The sequence below is a fragment of the Xyrauchen texanus genome, chromosome 9 (genome assembly GCF_025860055.1).
Source record: "Xyrauchen texanus isolate HMW12.3.18 chromosome 9, RBS_HiC_50CHRs, whole genome shotgun sequence".
In the NCBI taxonomy this organism is placed as follows: Eukaryota; Metazoa; Chordata; class Actinopteri; order Cypriniformes; family Catostomidae; genus Xyrauchen; species Xyrauchen texanus.
The window spans coordinates 45,412,079-45,430,892 of record NC_068284.1 but is presented as its reverse complement, the minus strand read 5'-3'; the positions used below and the strand labels follow the sequence as shown (position 1 = coordinate 45,430,892).

At 38.5% G+C, this 18,814-nt stretch overlaps 1 protein-coding gene across 1 annotated transcript; it reads left to right on the top strand.

Moving 5' to 3' along the window:
- Positions 1-2,626: 2,626 nt before the first annotated feature.
- Positions 2,627-14,902, top strand: LOC127649379 (spindlin-W-like). The gene is made up of 5 exons (XM_052134440.1): positions 2,627-2,715; positions 3,487-3,528; positions 8,878-9,125; positions 9,654-9,887; positions 11,189-14,902. Exons 2-5 carry the CDS (start codon positions 3,509-3,511, stop codon positions 11,392-11,394), a joined length of 708 nt encoding a protein of 235 aa, XP_051990400.1. The 5' UTR covers positions 2,627-2,715; positions 3,487-3,508; the 3' UTR covers positions 11,395-14,902.
- The last annotated feature ends 3,912 nt before the right edge of the window (positions 14,903-18,814 follow it).

The following is an 18,814-nucleotide window of genomic DNA, read 5'->3' as shown; positions in this document are numbered from 1 at the left end:
AGACAAGTGGGTGAAACATCGTCTGGGCCCTGTGCTTTCCTTGTCTTTTGTTTCCAGAAGACACTGCGCATCTCCTCTTCACAGATCTGAAGTGCAGTTTGATTAGGCGGAGGGCGGAGAGTTGCAGGGGGTGTTGATGTTTGTGTGAAGTGAAGGTCAGAGCGGGTGTGGGGTGAGAGACTGGGCCTTTCAAATCTACAGTAAAACACATTCAAGTCGTCAGCCAGTTGTTGGTTCCCTACAGTGTTGGGGGATGGTGTCTTGAAGTTAGTAAAGTCTTTTAGGCCTCTCAACACTGATTCAGGTTCGTTAGCTGAAAACTGGTTTTCGCTTCCCTCGCCTGCAGTGCATGTGAAAAACACAACTGCGCCTCTGACTAAATTGTCCAACAAAAGTCTGAATAGTCCAAAACCGGGAAAAAATTGACTGGTATGTGCTGCCGAATGGTCAGCAGTTTGTCCCTTGTAAAACTGATTGAAAACAAAATGTCTAAACACAGGACAAACAAATAAAAACAACAAAAGAATCAGAGAGCTTAGTCTCAACTTAGTCCCACTGTCCACATCTGTGGACATACATTTTTAGGAAAACTATCTGGTCTAGAATTATTATTATTACTTTTTTTGCATGTTTATTAGGTGCTACTAGTTACAAATCAAAAATGGAAATGGAAAAAGTCACAGTAGTCACACTCGGGTAACAGGGGTATTTTATTTTTATAACACTATTTGCCAAAGGGGTGCTTTCCCTTTAAATCATGTTTTTTTTTACTTGATTGGCATACAGTTTTTTTCTTGTTATAAGCATAAATGTTACTAACTTTAATTAGATTTCACTGAAAACAAGAAATAAATATCACATTTTGTTTCAAGTAAATGTATACATCACGCTGTGCTGTGAACTGACATTGTCTTCTACCTCAGATAACCAATGTTTTTATAATTGTTTCTTCTTCTGTGAAACTCAAATGGTTCATGGGGTTGTTGCTTTGGGTTGGGATCTGTTTTTTCAAGAATCCAACAGAAATATTTTACATGCAAGAGATGCGTATGAAAAGATCACTTGTGTCCTCTTGTGGTCAATGTTCAATATTGCAGTGGAACAAAAACCATAAATCACAGTATGAGCATGCAATTAAAGTAATCTATTTAGTGTAATTTCATTCTAAATTGTCAATGCAAATTCAAATATGTAAAGCTGCATTGTGAAATTGTCATCGTTTTGCTTAATGAGTAGAATCATACTGATGCCACACTTGGATGTAAAACCTCTCTGAACTTTGCTGGTATTCTTTGAAGAACCTTGGAGGATGTAAATGCCATGAAAATACCCTGGAATATGAATATGATAATCACCACTGTACTTCATTGGATCATCCATCCTAAAGGCTTTAAATTGCTCTGAAAATATCTTTAAGTGGCATTAAAAAAATAAATGTTTAAAAGTGTGATTTGGGAGCTATTTAAATGGATTAGCCCAGATACAACGTTGATAAGCAAAGAACTGTCAATTTCACTAGTTGAGCAGCACTCCAAGACAAATTAATTACAGTGTGATTACTTAAATAATGATATATATATATATATATATATATATATATATATATATATATATATATATATATATATCAAATGAACGACATACAGTATGATTATACAACAACGGATTATACACCAATATGAAGACACAACAGTTCTTGGTATGTCTGAAGTTAGTTTTACGTTTGACATTCGTTTTTACATCCAGGATTATACCTATTGAACGTTTTATACATTTAACATCCTAAAGCCAAACTGTGTACACAGTTATCTTTTATAATATATGCATAAAATATATTTGTATTTTCTATGAATCCATTAAACAGGCTGATCGTTTGACATCATAACAGCTGTAAAATACTGCTTTAATACCACAAGACTTTTTGTTTTGGAAAGACACATTTTGTATGCTGTACTCTAAAGTTATCTAATAATTGACCTCTTATTACACTGTAATTTGACCTTTTGGCCTGAAGATGTTAAACCAACTGTAAAACAATCTTTATATATATTTATTATAAGGACAAGCACAAGACTTATTGTGGGGATCATAGACTATATTTTGTGACTTTTACACAATTTAATGACCCAATACGTTTATCATACTTTATGCAATAGATAGGCTTATGTGAAAGAGAATATTTATAGATACATGAACATATTATTAAATATTTAGGCATATTCAATTAATTATATTTTTAGAAAACGTGTATACATATATTTAAAACAGGCTTTAAAAAAAAAAAAAAAGGCCTATTTGTCCAAACTTGACCATAGGAATGACAAAGAAAAATCCAGGTTCATTTTGGGTAATGTAGTTCAATAAACCCCGATTCTCCCGCTGAGAGAGCTACAATTCCTTTCAGAGAAAACTATTGACTCTGATGGCTTTTCATGGAGCTCTCATGTTAATAACTTCTCGTATAACTGGATTGTATCCTCTGATGTACAACAGTGACAAACATTACAGTAAAAATGCTTAACCGCCCCTTTGAAACCTTAGAACGACATTTCCCAGAATGCCCGTCCGCTGTTCGCGCTACTCTGGGGGCCGATGCATTCTGGGGGTTGTAGTTTAACTCGACCATGCCTGGTTCTGGCATGACGTCTGCACGAGCGTTTCACATGAAGATCTGTGCAAAGGCAAGTCCATCATAGACATGAAAATAGAGGCCAGGTAATGTTGCTTTTGTAGCGATTTCAACAAATACGCATTCGCAAAGGAATCTGAGTGAGATTATGACGATAAAATAGAACTGCACGCCGATTTTGCATGTTGCGCATAGGAAAAAGCGACTGTGTTACACCTATGTTGGTGGTTTGTAGGTAAAGCAGCGAAACGATCCGATTCTGAGGCTTGTTATAGACTCTTAATGCTATTTAACCTAATTAATTATTTCTGACTGGTTGGTTATGGCGCGAATGTGAAATGGAAGATATAGGTCGCAGAAATAACCCAGTTTGCACAGTTAGCATATAGAAAATGAACCGGCCTCCTTTATGCCGCGTTGTTCCGTACGCATACTGTACTGTGAGACAAAGCTACCATATTTAACCATAAATACAGCCGTGCATGCAGCAGATTTTACTGTAATTATGCAATATGGGCGCTGTTGACATCCGGCAGTGCAGCAGTCTAGTCTGTCCAATCAGAGGCGAGAGATAAGTGTGCAATGCTACAAAATAACAAAAGACAACGTGGCGTTACATATGTAACAATGTTGCTGTGATACGTATGTAACATCCACTGCAACAACACTTGACAATTTGTTACATTGAAACAAATGTTGCCGATTTTAGTAAGTCATGAAGGAATCTGTCTAAGTCATCATGTGGTCTGCCATGTGTTGACTCTTCATCAGTTTCTTTTTGTTGAAATGAAAGTGTTTTATATGTAGTTGCGTGTTATGTTTAAAATTATCCTGTCATTTTGTTCCCCCTCTTCTAGTCACGTTTGAGGTTTTCGAAACATGTCCAAGAAAAGGGGCAGGTGAGTAAAGACAATATAAATTGATTAAATTAATAAAAAAAACAAAAAAAATCTGCGAGTAAAGAATCTGACAACCACCCCTGGAGTCGTGAGTTTGAATCCAGGGTGTGCTGAGTGACTCCAGCCAGGTCTCCTAAGCAACCAAATTGGCCCGGATGCTAGGGCGGGTAGAGTCACATGGGGTAACCTCCTCGTGGTCGCTATATTGTGGTTCGCTCTCGGTGGGGCACGTGATGAGTTGTGCGTGGATGCCGCGAAAATAAGTTTGAAGCCTGTATATGCGCCATGTCTCCACGGTAATGTGCTCAACAAGCCACGTGATAAGATGCGCGGATTGACGGTCTCAGACGCGGAAGAAACTGAGGTTCGTCCTCCGCCACCCGGATTGAGGGGAGTCACTACGCCACCATGAGGACTTAGAGAGCATTGTGAATTGGGCATCCCAAATTGGGGAGAAAAGGGGAGAAATAAAAAAGTTGCCATAAGTACTGCAGTATAATTTTTTACTATTATGTCTGGAAAAAATATACAGTGAAACAATTTCGTTTTAAAATACGATAAATTTTTGAAAAATGTCCCCCCTCCAAATTAAAGTCAGGTGGTGTAACCAACACGTATGCAGCCATTTTGTTGTCATGTGATGAAAAAACTGAAAATAAAATAAAATATAAAACAGAGAGGATGGCTTTAAATCCTTTAGACTGTTTGTGTAGTAAAAAAAAATCCTTATTTTTTTAATATCATTAGAAATCAATATTTTGACGTTTTCATGAAAAGGCAATTGCTTTAGGTCATATGAAGCAACCCTGAGAAAACATCATGACGTCCTTGATTTTAAAACAAATTGTTTTGTCAAAAATATTTCTTACCTTGAAAATGATTAGGGATGCACCAATATCGTGGTAATGTACTAATGTAATGCTCCGATACCAAAAAACGATACCATCTGACATATTAATATAATTCTGTAAACATTCAGCACAGAAATTCAAATCACGTAATGTCCTAGTGTGATCATTTAACCGTAAAGGCTGCGATTTAATGAGATAAATAAAAAAAGTTTGCATGTGATGCACACTTCATATGTGAGCGCTTGTGAATGTGTGGACCCGGGTTGTGCTGACATAAAAATTGCTCATACCTTTTAGATGTCCCTGCCTCATACACTGGAAACCCCATCATGAGCATTGCACACTTTGTTTGTAGCAGATGACAGTGAGTAGAGCGTTAATTCATTTTGTAGTGTGAGGCACATGCAGACTACATATTAATTCAATTAAATAGCAGCCTTTTGCTGTTTAATAGTCACGCTGGTTTTCTTCATTTGATTGAAGTTTTAATGAATTAATTTATTCAAACACCATATTAATGATACAATTGAAATAAACTGTTGATATGGAATTCAGAATAAATAAATAAATAAAAAACAGATATCGGTATCGGGACATCCCTAAAAAAATAAATAAATTACATTTATGATGAAGTTGTATCTTTGTACTTGATGGTTACACCACTTTAAACAAAAAATTAAGTCATTAAATCAGTCTTTAAAAAAAAAAAAACTATCTTATTAAAGAAATCAGACAACACAAGAAATCCTTGTTTATATGAGATTTGAAATCATTGAATTATTCTCTGCTTCTGACATCAAAACGTAAGCAGTCATGCGCACAATATTTATTTCACATTTGATAAACCAGTAAGAACGCTGTTAAAGGTGTTTACATGCAACGTGAAATCGGGGTATAATAGCCAAAAATCTTCCAGTGTCGATCAGTTTATGTTTAAACCGTTTATGACCATACACTGATAAAGGAAGTCTAAACATAAACATTTTCAGTTTACGATACATAATCAGTGTAAGATTGTGCATGTATGATTCTCCAAACCACTCCCTCTCTCAGTAGACGTTAGTTTGGTGCATTACCGTGTGACTCTGGGCTGGTAAGAATATTTCTGTGGTGGGCCAGAAAATGCTGTGACATTTCCAGGAATGTATTTTAACGTTAGAAGTGTTTTGTGACAGACCCACTGCAGTGGAAGTGATTAAACTGAGCTCTCATGCACTCTGCTGAACTTTAGTAAAATGTTAGTGGTGGTTTTATTTTAATAAAGTGAGCTGCTGTGTGCCATGGAAACATAAGCTTTATTTTATACACTGGCGGCCAAAAGTTTGGAATAATGTACAGATTTTGCATTTTTGGAACTTGAATTCACCAAAGTGGCATTCAACTGATCACAAAGTATAGTCAGGACATTACTGATGTGAAAAACAGCATCATCACTATTTGAAAAAAGTCATTTTTGATCAAATCTAGACAGCAGCATCACTCCAACACCTTATCCTTGAGTAATCAAGGATAATTAAATATATCCTTAAAAAATATATATATTTTTAATTAGAAATAATATTTAGATAATAATATCAGACTGAAATGTAGCAATTTAGCATTTGTGAATCAGACTACACCGGTCATGCTGTAGGTTTTGCACCTTAGATTCAAAAGAACCAGCTCATAAGAGACATTTGTTCGGGAATCAGGCTACACTGGTCATGCTGTAGATTTGCACCATAGATTCAATAGATCCAGCTCATAAGAGACATTTGTTTGGGAATCAGGCTCCACCGGTCATGCTGTAGGTTTTGCACCGTAGATTCAAAAGATCTGGTTCTTAAGAGACATTTGTTCTTGAATCGGACTACACTGCTTGCTCTGCTGGTACAATAGCGGTGTTGCAGTGCTGCTAAAAGGCAGCACAGGAAACATTGTCAGAGTATTTAAATATGTTGCTCTGTCTGTATCTGTGGAAAAATCTATGTCATATGGTCATATGTTTTTTTTTTTAAATGCAACCAGTTCTGAATAAGAACATTTATTTATTTGGCAGATGCTTTTATCCTAAGTGGTTTACAAAAGACGAAGAATACAACATAAGTGATTCATCTTAAGGAGACAGTAGTACAAAAATTGCTGCATTACAAAGTTTAAATTGCATCAAAAAATACTATCCAAGACAGATAAGAGTGCAACAAGAATAATATATATACACAGCTAAAGATTAAGCCGTTTTTTGAAGACCGAGAGGGAGCTCCACGGATAGAGTTGGGAAGGTCATTCCACCAACGAGGTACAGTGAAGCCAAAAGTCTGGGAAAGTGATTTGGTGCTTGTGTTGGTACAACAGGGCGCCACTTATTTGCCGACCACAGTTCAAAACGGTTGTTGGTTCCCAACCCTAATTGTCACTTGCCCTATTGGGCCAAAATGGTGTTGTTGCTGGTTAACAGATGAGGTTTTGTCAAAAGTAATTTTGCCAGTGTGACTTGTGATAGTGTTGGAAGTATCAAACGTATTGAACAAAAGTGTATGAATTAATTCATAGGTTTCACAAAGTTATATAGTTACAGTATCACAGAAGTGAGTACACCCCTCACATTTTTGTAAATATTTGATTATATCTTTTCATGTGACAACACTGAAGAAATGACACTTTGCTACAATGTAAATTAGTGAGTGTACACCTTGTATAACAGTGTAAATTTGCTCTCAAAATAACTCGACACACAGCTATTAATGTCTAAACCGCTGGCAACAAAAGTGAGTACACCCCTAAGTGAAAATATCCAAATTGGGCCCAATAAGCCATTTTCCGTCCCCGGTGTCATGTGACTCGTTAGTGTTACAAGGTCTCAGGTGTGAATGGGGGAGTAGGTGTGTTACATTTGGTGTCATCGCTCTCACACTCCCTCATACTGGTCACTGGAAGTTCAACATGGCACCTCATGGCAAAGAACTCTTTGAGGATCTGAAAAAAAGAATTGTTGCTCTACATAAACATGGCCTAGGCTATAAGAAGATTGCCAAGACCCTGACACTGAGCTGCAGCACGGTGGCCATGACCATACAGCAGTTTAACAGGACCGGTTCCACTCAGAACAGGCCTCGCCATGGTCGACCAAAGAAGTTGAATGCATGTGCTCAGCGTCATATCCAGAGGTTGTCTTTGGGAAATAGACATATGAGTGCTGCCAGCATTGCTGCAGAGGTTGAAGGGGTGGGGGGTCAGCCTGTCAGTGCTCAGACCATATGCCGCACACTGCATCAAATTGGACTGCATGGCTGTCGTCCCAGAAGGAAGCCTCCTCTAAAGATGATGCACAAGAAAGCCCGCAAACAGTTTGCTGAAGACAAGCAGACTAAGGACATGGATTACTGGAACCATGTCCTGTGGTCTGATGAGACCAAGATAAACTTATTTGGTTCAGATGGTGTCAAGCAGGTGTGGCGGCAACCAGGTGAGGAGTACAAAGACAAGTGTGTCTTGCCTACAGTCAAGCATGGTGGTGGGAGTGTCGTGGTCTGGGGCTGCATGAGTGCTGCCGGCACTGGGGAGCTACAGTTCATTGAGGGAACCATGAATGCCAACATGTACTGTGACATACTGAAGCAGAGCATGTTCCCCTCCCTTCGGAGACTGGGCCACAGGGCAGTATTCCAGCATGATAACGACCCCAAACACACCTCCAAGACGACCACTGACTTGCTAAAGAAGCTGAGGGTGAAGGTGATGGACTGGCCAAGCATGTCTCCAGACCTAAACACTATTGAGCATCTGTGGGGCATCCTCAAACGGAAGGTGGAGGAGCACAAAGTCTCTAACATCCACCAGCTCCATGATGTCATCATGGAGGAGTGGAAGAGGACTCCAGTGGTAACCTGTGAAGCTCTGGTGAACTCCATGCCCAAGAGGGTTAAAGCAGTGCTGGAAAATAATGGTGGCCACACAAAATATTGACACTTTGGGCCCAATTTGGACATTTTCACTTGGGGGTGTACTCACTTTTGTTGCCAGCGGTTTAGACATTAATGGCTGTGTATTGAGTTATTTTGAGGGGACAGCAAATTTACACTGTTATACAAGCTGTACACTCACTATTTTACACTGTAGCAAAGTGCCATTTCTTCAGTGTTGTCACATGAAAAGATATAATCAAATATTTACAAAAATGTTAGGGGTGTACTCACTTTTGTGATATACTGTATATAGTTGTATAATTTCCAGCTATTATTGCAAATTAAAAAAACTAATACATTTGTTAAATTTGTAGTAAATCATATTTTTTGTATAGAAAACTACATTTAAATTAAATGAAAAATATCAAAAGGTGATGCATTATTTATTTTTTCAAATTAATGTATAATATTTTAACAGTTAAAAAGGTGAACATATAATCTATGCTGCAAAAAAGCCATAAAGTCATAACATCATGATATGAGAGGTAAAATAATCCTTGGTAGGCTCTATAATCCGCAGCTCATTAATGTTCCTGTGTTTCTCATCTTGACAGGAAGCGTAGCAGCGGCGAGCTCAGTGACAGTCTCACCCCGGATCCCAACAACCTGCTCGGGCGACGAATCCAACACAGCTGGAGGGAGAAGGGCACGCTGACCAAATGGAAGGGGACTGTGCTGGACCGGCTCACCGCCAACTCGTCCTTATTCATGGTCAAATATGACGGCTTTGATTGCGTCTATGGCATCGAGCTCTTTAAGGATGAGAGGGTCTCAAATCTACAAGTCCTCACAGAAAAAGTGGGTAAGTAGGTAACGTTAGCTTTGCAAACAGGAAACAAGCCAGCGACAGGAAGTAGCACATTTGCAAGGATGAGCATCAATGTCATGATAACAATCTATGTAACTTAAAATGCTGAGCAAACATAGCATGATTGAGTTGTCAACAGATGATGGACTGAATTTCTGTGAGAAGTAAATGAAGGAGAATATTGCCTCATTCTGCAGTGTTTTGTACACCGTTATGATCACATCGGTTCCCTGGTTGAATTAAGTAGACAGAAGGGAAAATATATGAACTGACAAATGAAACACTAAATAAAGGACTGAATTGGGAGCTGTTTCTGTAAATGTGAGATTAGTCTAGAAAAGGATAAATATGAAATATTTTGGCCAGAATATCTGATATCAGAATATTAGTGTATTTATTGAACCTTGGCGTTTTTCCTCATTCGGCTTTTTCTCTTTACGTTGTGCCATGTCAATCACTGTAATCCACAGCGTCTTTTTGCTGATTTGTGTTCATTCCACTGTGTTCTCTGACTCCTTGAAGTGAACAACAAGATCAAGGTTCCTCATGACGCAGAGGAGCTGGTGGGGAAAGCCGTAGAACATCTGTTTGAGAAGGAAGATGGTGAGAAGAACGAGTGGCGAGGGATGGTGCTGTCTCGCGCACCCATCATGACCAACTGGTACTACATCACCTATGAGAAAGACCCTGTACTCTACATGTACCAGCTCTGGGACGACTACAAAGATGGAGATCTGCGGATTTTACCTGAAGCAGGTAAATAAAGAGAGATGTTTAAAACAGAATTGTATTGCTTTGAAGACCTTACAAAAAAGCACTTTTGCGGTGGCATGGTATTTTAATATGGAACTGAATGGACTTAGTACACTACAAAGTACCCTCACAGTACCAAAAAATACCATGGTACATGTCCAGAAATGGTACTGCTATGGTATTTTGTACTTTCTAGTTAGGGTAATTGGTATATTCATTTATCATTTCTTTCTTTTTTAAGAAAGCATCTGCTCAGAACATGCATGTCATTTTTATTGGTGATTTTAAGTGATTTTAAGGCCACTCCAAATTTGAGCCAACTTTAATTTTATTTTCATGTATCACACCTTGTGTCATGATAAATAATTCTCCCATTAATAAAATGTTTATTTATATGAATATATATTATTTAATATTAATATAATATTCCATATCAATTTTATTTTATTCATAAAATAAATAATTCCCTCATTAATAAAATATTACATATTTGAAATGTTTGTTTAATTATTAGTTAACATTCAAATATAATTGATATTAAATATTATATTAGTCTATTCATACAATTATTTTTACCATTAATAACATTGAATATGTTTAATGTTAATTAATATATTTAAAACAAAGTTTTTTATTATATTAAAAACAATTATCAATTGATATACTATTAATATAATTTATGTCATATTAATATATCTATTCATAAAATAATAATTCTCCCATTTATTAAAATATGTTTGAAATATTTGTTTAATATTAATTAATATATTGCAATTCAATGGTATTTTATTCTATTAATAAAATAATTACCTCATCAATAAAATGTGATTTTAAATATTTATTTCATTATTGTTAAGTATTAATATAATATTAATATAATTTATATTTTATTGTAGTCATAAAATAATTCTCCCATTTTAATAAAATATTTTTAAAATTGATTTAATATGAATTAATATATTCAATACCAAATGTATTTTATTATATTTATAAAATAAATAATTCAATTAATAAACTAATTTTAAATATGTATTTATTTAATATTAATATAATATTTAATATCAATAAAATATTCAATTCATACATTTTTTTCCATGAATAGAATATTTTAAATATTTTGTATTGATATATTTATTACCAACTTGTATTTTATTATATTCATAAATAAATCATTATTTGATTAATACATTATTTTTTAAATATCCATATATTTAATATCAATTGTATATTATTTTATTCACATTCATATTCAATGACTCGAGCCGTGTCTTCCATTGTGATGTTAATTTAATTTGTTTCCACAGAAAATAAACACCTGCTGCCGGCAGACAGGAAGCCCGGAGAGGAAACAGAGAGTCTTGTGGGTAAGCAGGTGGAGTACGTGACGGATAAAGGCGTGAAGAGAACAGGCCTCGTCATCTATCAAGTTCCCGCCAAGCCGTCTGTGTACTACATCAAATACGACGACGATTTCCACATCCACGTTTACGACCTGGTCAAGACCACCTAAATCAAACACAGACAAACCAAGAAAACAAAAACAAACCCACTGTCTCACCTCGTCCTAGCTTAAGCATCATCGCATTGTACCTTCTCATTGTACAGTTTGCCAAGCCTCGCTGTGAAGGGTTGGCTGCGGAGGTATGAAGCGTTCATGTGAAGGGTTTGTTATTTTGTGAAAGGAGGGAGGTGATTTTTTTTAAACTCGTATCCAAACAGTGTATTTATACATGTGCATTGGGTGTCATTCGGTTCCCATGTTCATTAGCCCGTGAAACAGGACATCTGTGCGATTGTATAGCTTTGATTCAGCCCCGGAAAAGGTCAGTCTCATCCGAGTTTTGAGATTTGTTTATGAATGTTCAGCCTCGTAAGGCTGGAGAAGCTTTCCTTTGTTTGAATTGTAAATAGCTTTGACCACAAGTCAAAAAGATGCATTCGTCATGTCAGAGAGACATTTGATTTCGAAAGAAACGGGAAGATGTTTTTTAACTGACACAGCAGAAACGTATTTATTGAATCAATAAGCTTCGAAAACATGTTTGTACCCAGACAACCTTTAAAACCTTTGAGTCGGGCATCATTTAATGCATACTGTGACTCACGGAAAATCGGATCAGATCTGCAATTTGACAAATGTTTGCGCTTTCCGCAACCTTTAGAAGGTGTTTTGGGGTTTTTTCTGGAAGGGTGATAAGACTCGATTTTCTTGTGAATAACTGCAGCAGGCAGGAGGTTAAATTGGACCTTTAACACGTTTTTGGAAGTGGTTTCCTAGGCTACCTGAGCTCAAACTAGACCGTAGAGGCATTTTAATAACGATTTACCTCTAGCAGACCATTAAAACAAGAATAACTGGGCGACATCATGCCCTATCTGTAGCATTGCTAACATGCACAGTGAAGAGGGTTGCTTGTTTTTCCAATGTGAAATCATCCGTGCTTTATTGCTTGAGCACTTATTTCTGAACACCAAACTACATTTTTGATTTTCAACATCATGCATGGCGAAAACTCAACAAACTGTTCATTGTTCAAGGTGTGTTTTATTTTCTGCGTTGGATTTTTTGGGTTTCACTGTTGTTAAATGATCAATGCCAATAGATCCAGTACAAGATTAAAGGAAAATATTGATTTAATGAAATCTCTTTTTAAATAATAATAATAATAATAATAAAAGATTTGAATCCGTGCTAGGTTGACCCCTGTGATAAAGTCTGATTTGTGACTTGCAAAGATTAATAGGCCTCAATTAGGTCCAATTTGAATCCAATCTAACAGGCTGGAAACTGTTAAATTTCTAAAAACTTAATCCAAACAATTTGTCCGATTGCCTTTCTGTGAATTAAAGGCACATCAGAAGCAGGGACAGATTATGACTTGCAAAGGCCCTGGGGACAATTATCTCTAAGGGCCCCCCACCACCCAAAAAGTTGTTGAGGGGGGGTGGTTTGGTGTGTTGGGGGGGGTCGGTAATCAATCCCTGATCATAAGTGATGACATGCCTGTGTTTATCAGATTTGATGTGTGTGATTTTAAAGCTCTTGAGATGGAGGCACCTTATGTTATCTCAGCTGATCTAAGTAACGGAGAGTGATTTTCTTATTTCTTGACAATTGTCTACAGACAAGTGCAAACGTGTCCTTTTAACAGACGAGTTTCGACATCTTGGACTATCTCTTTAAACACGATAAAAACTAATATTTAAATGTTTTTGGTGACTCCTGTTTTCTAGCTTCTTTGCCTCACATTGTTTCTGTAAATAATGCACACAAGCGTGTCATAATAGGCCACCTGTTCATGTAGCTGATTTGGGCTTTTTTGCTTTATATTTTGTTTTGAATTTGACCGTTTCGCCACACTATAAAAGGCCAAGGTATACTTTGTTTTTGCACGTTCCTGATTGAATCGCGCCCGGCTGATGGCGTTGCCTTTGAGTATACATTTCTGACCACGGGTGAATGCGTTCGATGCATGCACATTACTACTGCTTTGCGATAGTCTTTTAGTACAGTCAATGGCCGGTGCATGCGGCAACGATGCGTCCATGGGTCAAGGAAATTTGAGCGGCGCATGGTCGCGAGACACGGCCGTGCTGATGCCAAAATTTGTCACGTATTCTTTGCGTTGAGCGATCGGCAACGCGGACGCACAGAGTATACTTTGGCCTTAAGGCTACGAGCACACTAATACGGTTTTGTTAGAAAACACATTAACTTCACTATGATTATGCCTCATATCCACACTGTAACGGTGATTATTTTAACGAAAACTGAGTGTTTCGAAAACACTCAATTGCCCCATACTTTGGAAAATTTTGTCGATAAGAAATTGAAACTCGGATTAGAGTGCATGTGGCCTAATTCTGCATTATGTTTTGCGACATTCATAATGTCAAATCAAAGACTAGGTTTCCAAGAAACGTTTTTTTTTTGCTAGTTATGTTTCAATAATAAATATGAAGTAATAATTATGACATGATCTGTTTTAAGTTGATCATATAAAAGGTACTACTACTTACAACAGACCTACTCATAAAGGGATGTGGGTAGCACTTTAATTTACAGTACTGTTCTACATTTACGTACTATATAATTATAACAACTCTAGTAATTACTAGATACTAAACCTAACCTTAACCCATTTTAAGTACTTGTAGTTACCTAGTATTACTTTGCACTTTGGGTAAGTACACTTAAGTATACTGAAAGTACACATACTGTAAAATAAAGTGCAACCGTAATGTGTTTATGTAAATGTAAGTCAAACACAATAGGATTTCATTGGTAAATTGATCACTTGTGCTTTTTGTTGGTTTTGTTTGTATGTGTTATGTCTCAGACAGACAGAAAGGTTTTGTATCACTTCATTACATTAGTAATTCACAAAGAACTCATAAGTGGTTTATTGTATAGTTTTGGTGTAGGTAGATATTCAAAATGACCTTTTAAAGAACACACAGCACATTTAAAGGGAAATAGACAATTATTTGATCATTTATTCACCCTCATGTCATTCCAAACCTGTATGAATTTCTTTCATTGAAAACAAAAGTAGCTGTTTAGCATAAGTTTGATGCTGCACTTTTGTTTTGTGTTGCCCAATTTGAGTTCTGGGAATAACAATTCGGTCAAATGCTCATTCTTCTAAATTATTTGTTTACCTTTCAGCTGTGAAAATGGAGTTTCTGGTCATTATGTTGGGTTTGGATGTTCTCTGTATATTCTCCATCGTGTTTTAAAAACACTTTTCAAGCTGTTGAAACGGTTTCACGATTCTCAACAGGCTTCTGCCGTTTTCTTTCTCCTATTTGTGAACGAGTATTTCTATCTCTGGCTTCTTTGTAAATGTGTTTTATCGTGCGATCTGCAAGCTTCTGCTGATTCATCCGATTCTCTTATTTAATCTGTTCTTTTGATACTTTTTACCAAAGTTACGTTTCATTAGGTTATATTGAGGAGTGTCACTTTGTTCATCTTGTCTGTTTGTGTAATGAAGTTATCATAAATAAAAGAGATATTTTTTGCACTTAAGTTTGTCATCAGTGTTGGGTAACGTTACTTTTAAAAGAAAGTAAAGCGTTATTTTACTTTTGCATTACTTTTTTCTCACAGCCAATTTCTCTTCTGCTATGAATTCCATACAAATAAGAAATGCATTGCATACAAGAGACATTACAGGTCATGCTAGCTACTGTACAATATTCATGTCAAAACAACATTGTAAACAAACGGATACATTATTTAGAAAGTAGGTCTTCTCGTCATAGTTATAATAATCAATAAAATGAATATGCATTGTTTGTTTTTCCATCAACATGGCAGCCAATATGAATAATGCAGAGTAACCACTGTCTTACCTAAAGCAGCAAAGTCCAACACTTGAACCTGCATCATACATGTCACCATCGACAATGTCAGTGTCAACTTTATTTGTTTTTCAGAAGTCAGGATAAAATTCAGTGGGGAAGGCATGTTCAAGGAATAAGTCTAATGAATATTTTTCACTTAAGTCATCTCAGTGCCGGCTTGTTTTGAGTTGATCCATGGTGCGTACAGACGTGCATATTGATACAACTTGAATGGAATCTTTAATGCTACCAAAATGTCATTAAAAACGGTTTGTTTCTTGAATCAAACTACATGTTTTATTATAAAATAAATGTAGAATCTTTTTAGAAACCAAGACATTTTCTCTGCATGTACAATCGATGTAGAACATTGCTCAGAGCCACTGATCCAGAGTCAGCTATTCTCATCCCATTCTCCCAGTTACAGGGAGCTGTAACACGGAGCAGTTTGGCTGCATAAGTCAGTGAATTGAGTGAGCATTTCACTCTGTGTGTCATGTTGTGGCCAGTGGAAGGCAAGTCTTCGAATCCCTCTGCCTAAATGCGTATGGATTAATACATGAATCAACTGGATGCCCTGGGCCAGGATATGCCATCACTGGATCCCCAGACAGAGCCTCTTGCAGCCGATGGAAGGTTTCCTCACAGGTGTCATCCCAATTAAAGAGGCAGCCTTCCTCCGTCAGCCAGTGCAGTGGACTTATGATGGTGGCAAAGTTCTCCACAAAAAACAAGTAGTAATATGCCAGACCCAAGAAACTGCTCAGTTCAGTCAGTGGCTACTCCTGCCCACTCAGAACTGCCAAAGCCCTTGAACAATGGTGAAAGCGGTCTTGGGCTTTGCCTCTGGGGCCAGTTCTACCTGCCAGTAGCTTTTTGGAGGTCAAGGGAGCTGAACCAACTTGACCTGGCAATGTAATCCATGGTGTTGTTAGTGCGGGACAGCGAATAGGAGTCTTTTATTGTGACTGCATTGATGCATCAGTAATCAACACATAATTGCCAGGAGTCAGTCCTTTTTCCTGACAAGCACAGCGGGAGCTGCCCACAGACTATTTGATGGCTCAAAGACTCCCGCAGTCTCCAGGATATTCTGCTCTTCCACTGACTGCTTGGCCAGAGCCTGTCAGTGGGGCCGCTGGCATATGGGTGGAGCAGTGCCAGTGTCAATTTCACGCTTTCCAGATCTGTCCGCCCACACTCATGCCGCAAAGATGTCCTAGCTTTTGTCAAGTAGTTCCCAGAGTTGCTGACGTTGATTAGTGGTGAGTCCTCCCCTGCTGCACTCCAACAGCTCCTGGACAGCCTGGATGGTCACCGCTGATGGGGTTTCACATTGCAATAAACCGCCAGTGTGGGGCGGCACTTGTGGGGAGTCCTGGTGTGGTATGGTCTGGACATCCAGGGGCAGAGTCTCCTGGGGTTGCTCCCAGGTCTGCTGGCTGGTTGATTTCCTCTGTAGGTGGGCCTGGGACACATCAGCTGTTCTCTGATCCCTCTGCAAGGGCACAAAGTCAGTGCCTAATCGGAGACGAGTCTCTGCCATATCTACATATGCTCCACAGTGTGTTAGGAAGTCCAGCCCCATAATGCAGGCATCCTCAATGATGCCCAACCAGAACTCACACTTCACTTGTCACTTGCCAACAGTCACTTGCAGGGCTTCCTTCCCCTTATAGCTGCTCGCTTCACAGTCACTGTCCTCATCTGCATTGAGGTAGCTGACCACACAGGCAGTCGAGTTTCCATGATCCCCGGCAAGACCCCAGGGTGGACGATAGAGATGGTGGATCTTGTTTCAATCAGGGCTCGGCAGGGGTGGCCATAGAGAACACAGTACAAGCCCTGAGTGTGGCCCACCAGAGAGCACTTGTTATTGAGGAGAGTAGAAAGTGGTGGGAGTGGATGTCCTTCTGCCCTGCCGCCCACATTTATTTTTCCAACAGTGGAGAGATACGGACTGGGGCGCAGGGGCAGGAAAGTCACGAACCGCATGTCCCATCTCTCCACAGTGGCAGCATTGTTCCCGCCTGGTAGATCAGCACCTCTGTTTCGGCAGGACTTCTCTGCACTCAGCCAACTGGCTAGATGCTTCCACCCGACACACCTCCTCTTTGTCTCCGCCGTCAGCACATTTAGCATGCCATACTTTTGCATGAGGGTTGTGGAGACACAGCTTTTGCCCATTCTGTCTTTGCCAATGCTTGTGTCTGAATCTGCTGCAGCTTCTTATGGAGGAGAGCTTGCAGAAATGTGTGGAGGGACAGTTCTTCATCTCTGTCACACTGGGAGTTCCCCCGCCTCAAGATAAACTGCACATCTGACCCAAATTCTCACCATCCTTCCTCTGCCTGCCATCCCATTGCTGCTCTGTTGTCCGCCTTTCTCCGAAGTGCTGTTCGAGTGCAGAAACAAGAGACATATAATCTTGCTGCTCCATTGGCATGAGGTCAAGCATAACTTGCAATTCTGGGCCTTCTGGCATCAGGGCCAAATGAACTGCAGTGCCCTCTTGGTTCCATCCAGCATGCCATGCCACCAGTTTGACCTGCACAAAATAGTGTTCCAGGGGTAATAATCCGTCATATTGCGGCAGTTTCACGTGGACCCCCGCACTGTCATGACTGTCACCATGCTCATTCGCGGTAGCCGTCGCACCACCGTCACCAGAGGGGAGACGCCCATGTCTCCATGGAATGCTGAAAGCCAAACACTCACTTTTGTCCATCGACAGGAGATCCTCCTCCTGGTCCAGTTCCTCTTTATTAACTGTAAGCCTTTCTACTTACCGTGGGGGTTTTCCAAATGCATGCGTGAATGCAGCGCTGCAACAGTTGGCTGATCAGATCACAGAGATGGAACAACAATACCCGGACTCAGTTATTATTATTCTTGGGGATTTTAACAAAGCATGTCGTAGAATATTGAAGACTCTTTTCTCTCTCAGTAAGAAAACCCTCGAAGTCAGGGGTTCCAGATGTCAAAGGTTAGACTTTATTCAGCATAACATCGAAGCTGAGATGCCAGCTGTATCGCCTGATCCTCTCATTCAAAGCTTACTTGTTTATACACTTCTGTTATCACACATTATCTCATAAGCACACCCCTCCTGTTATCTTAACCAATAAGCGTACTTCTCCACTCTCCTTGTTCGCCACCATTATTTCACAGACTCTATGACTTTTTTAATGGTGGAATTCTAACATTTTTAAAAATAACATTTAAATTAATTTATTATGAAAGTATACATCAACTCTAACTATTGTCTGTCCCATTCGGTGCTTTGAAGAGTACTCTCTACTTAGTACTTTTCTGTCATGACTGAGTGCCAAGATTTCCAAGATTGTCACGAAGACCTTACAGTCTCATCCTTATTTGCCTGGATTATAATAATGCTCAAACTGTTCTATGTAAGCACATTTATATGTTTGATATATAAAAATATACTATAATATATAAAATATTCTATAAGCAAACCTCACACGTGAACTGCCCAAATACAATCAGCACATTACATGCCCAACCGGAGACAGAAATTTTCTGGATCATTGCAACACAACAATAAAGGATGCATATCGCAG

Excerpts from the sequence above, each read along its gene's own strand:
- LOC127649379 (XM_052134440.1), top strand. The coding sequence starts at position 3,509 with ATGTCCAAGAAAAGGGGCAG. Across the intron at positions 3,529-8,877 it reads ATGTCCAAGAAAAGGGGCAG|GAAGCGTAGCAGCGGCGAGC; the intron begins GTGAGTAAAGAC and ends TCATCTTGACAG. Across the intron at positions 9,126-9,653 it reads AGTCCTCACAGAAAAAGTGG|TGAACAACAAGATCAAGGTT; the intron begins GTAAGTAGGTAA and ends GACTCCTTGAAG.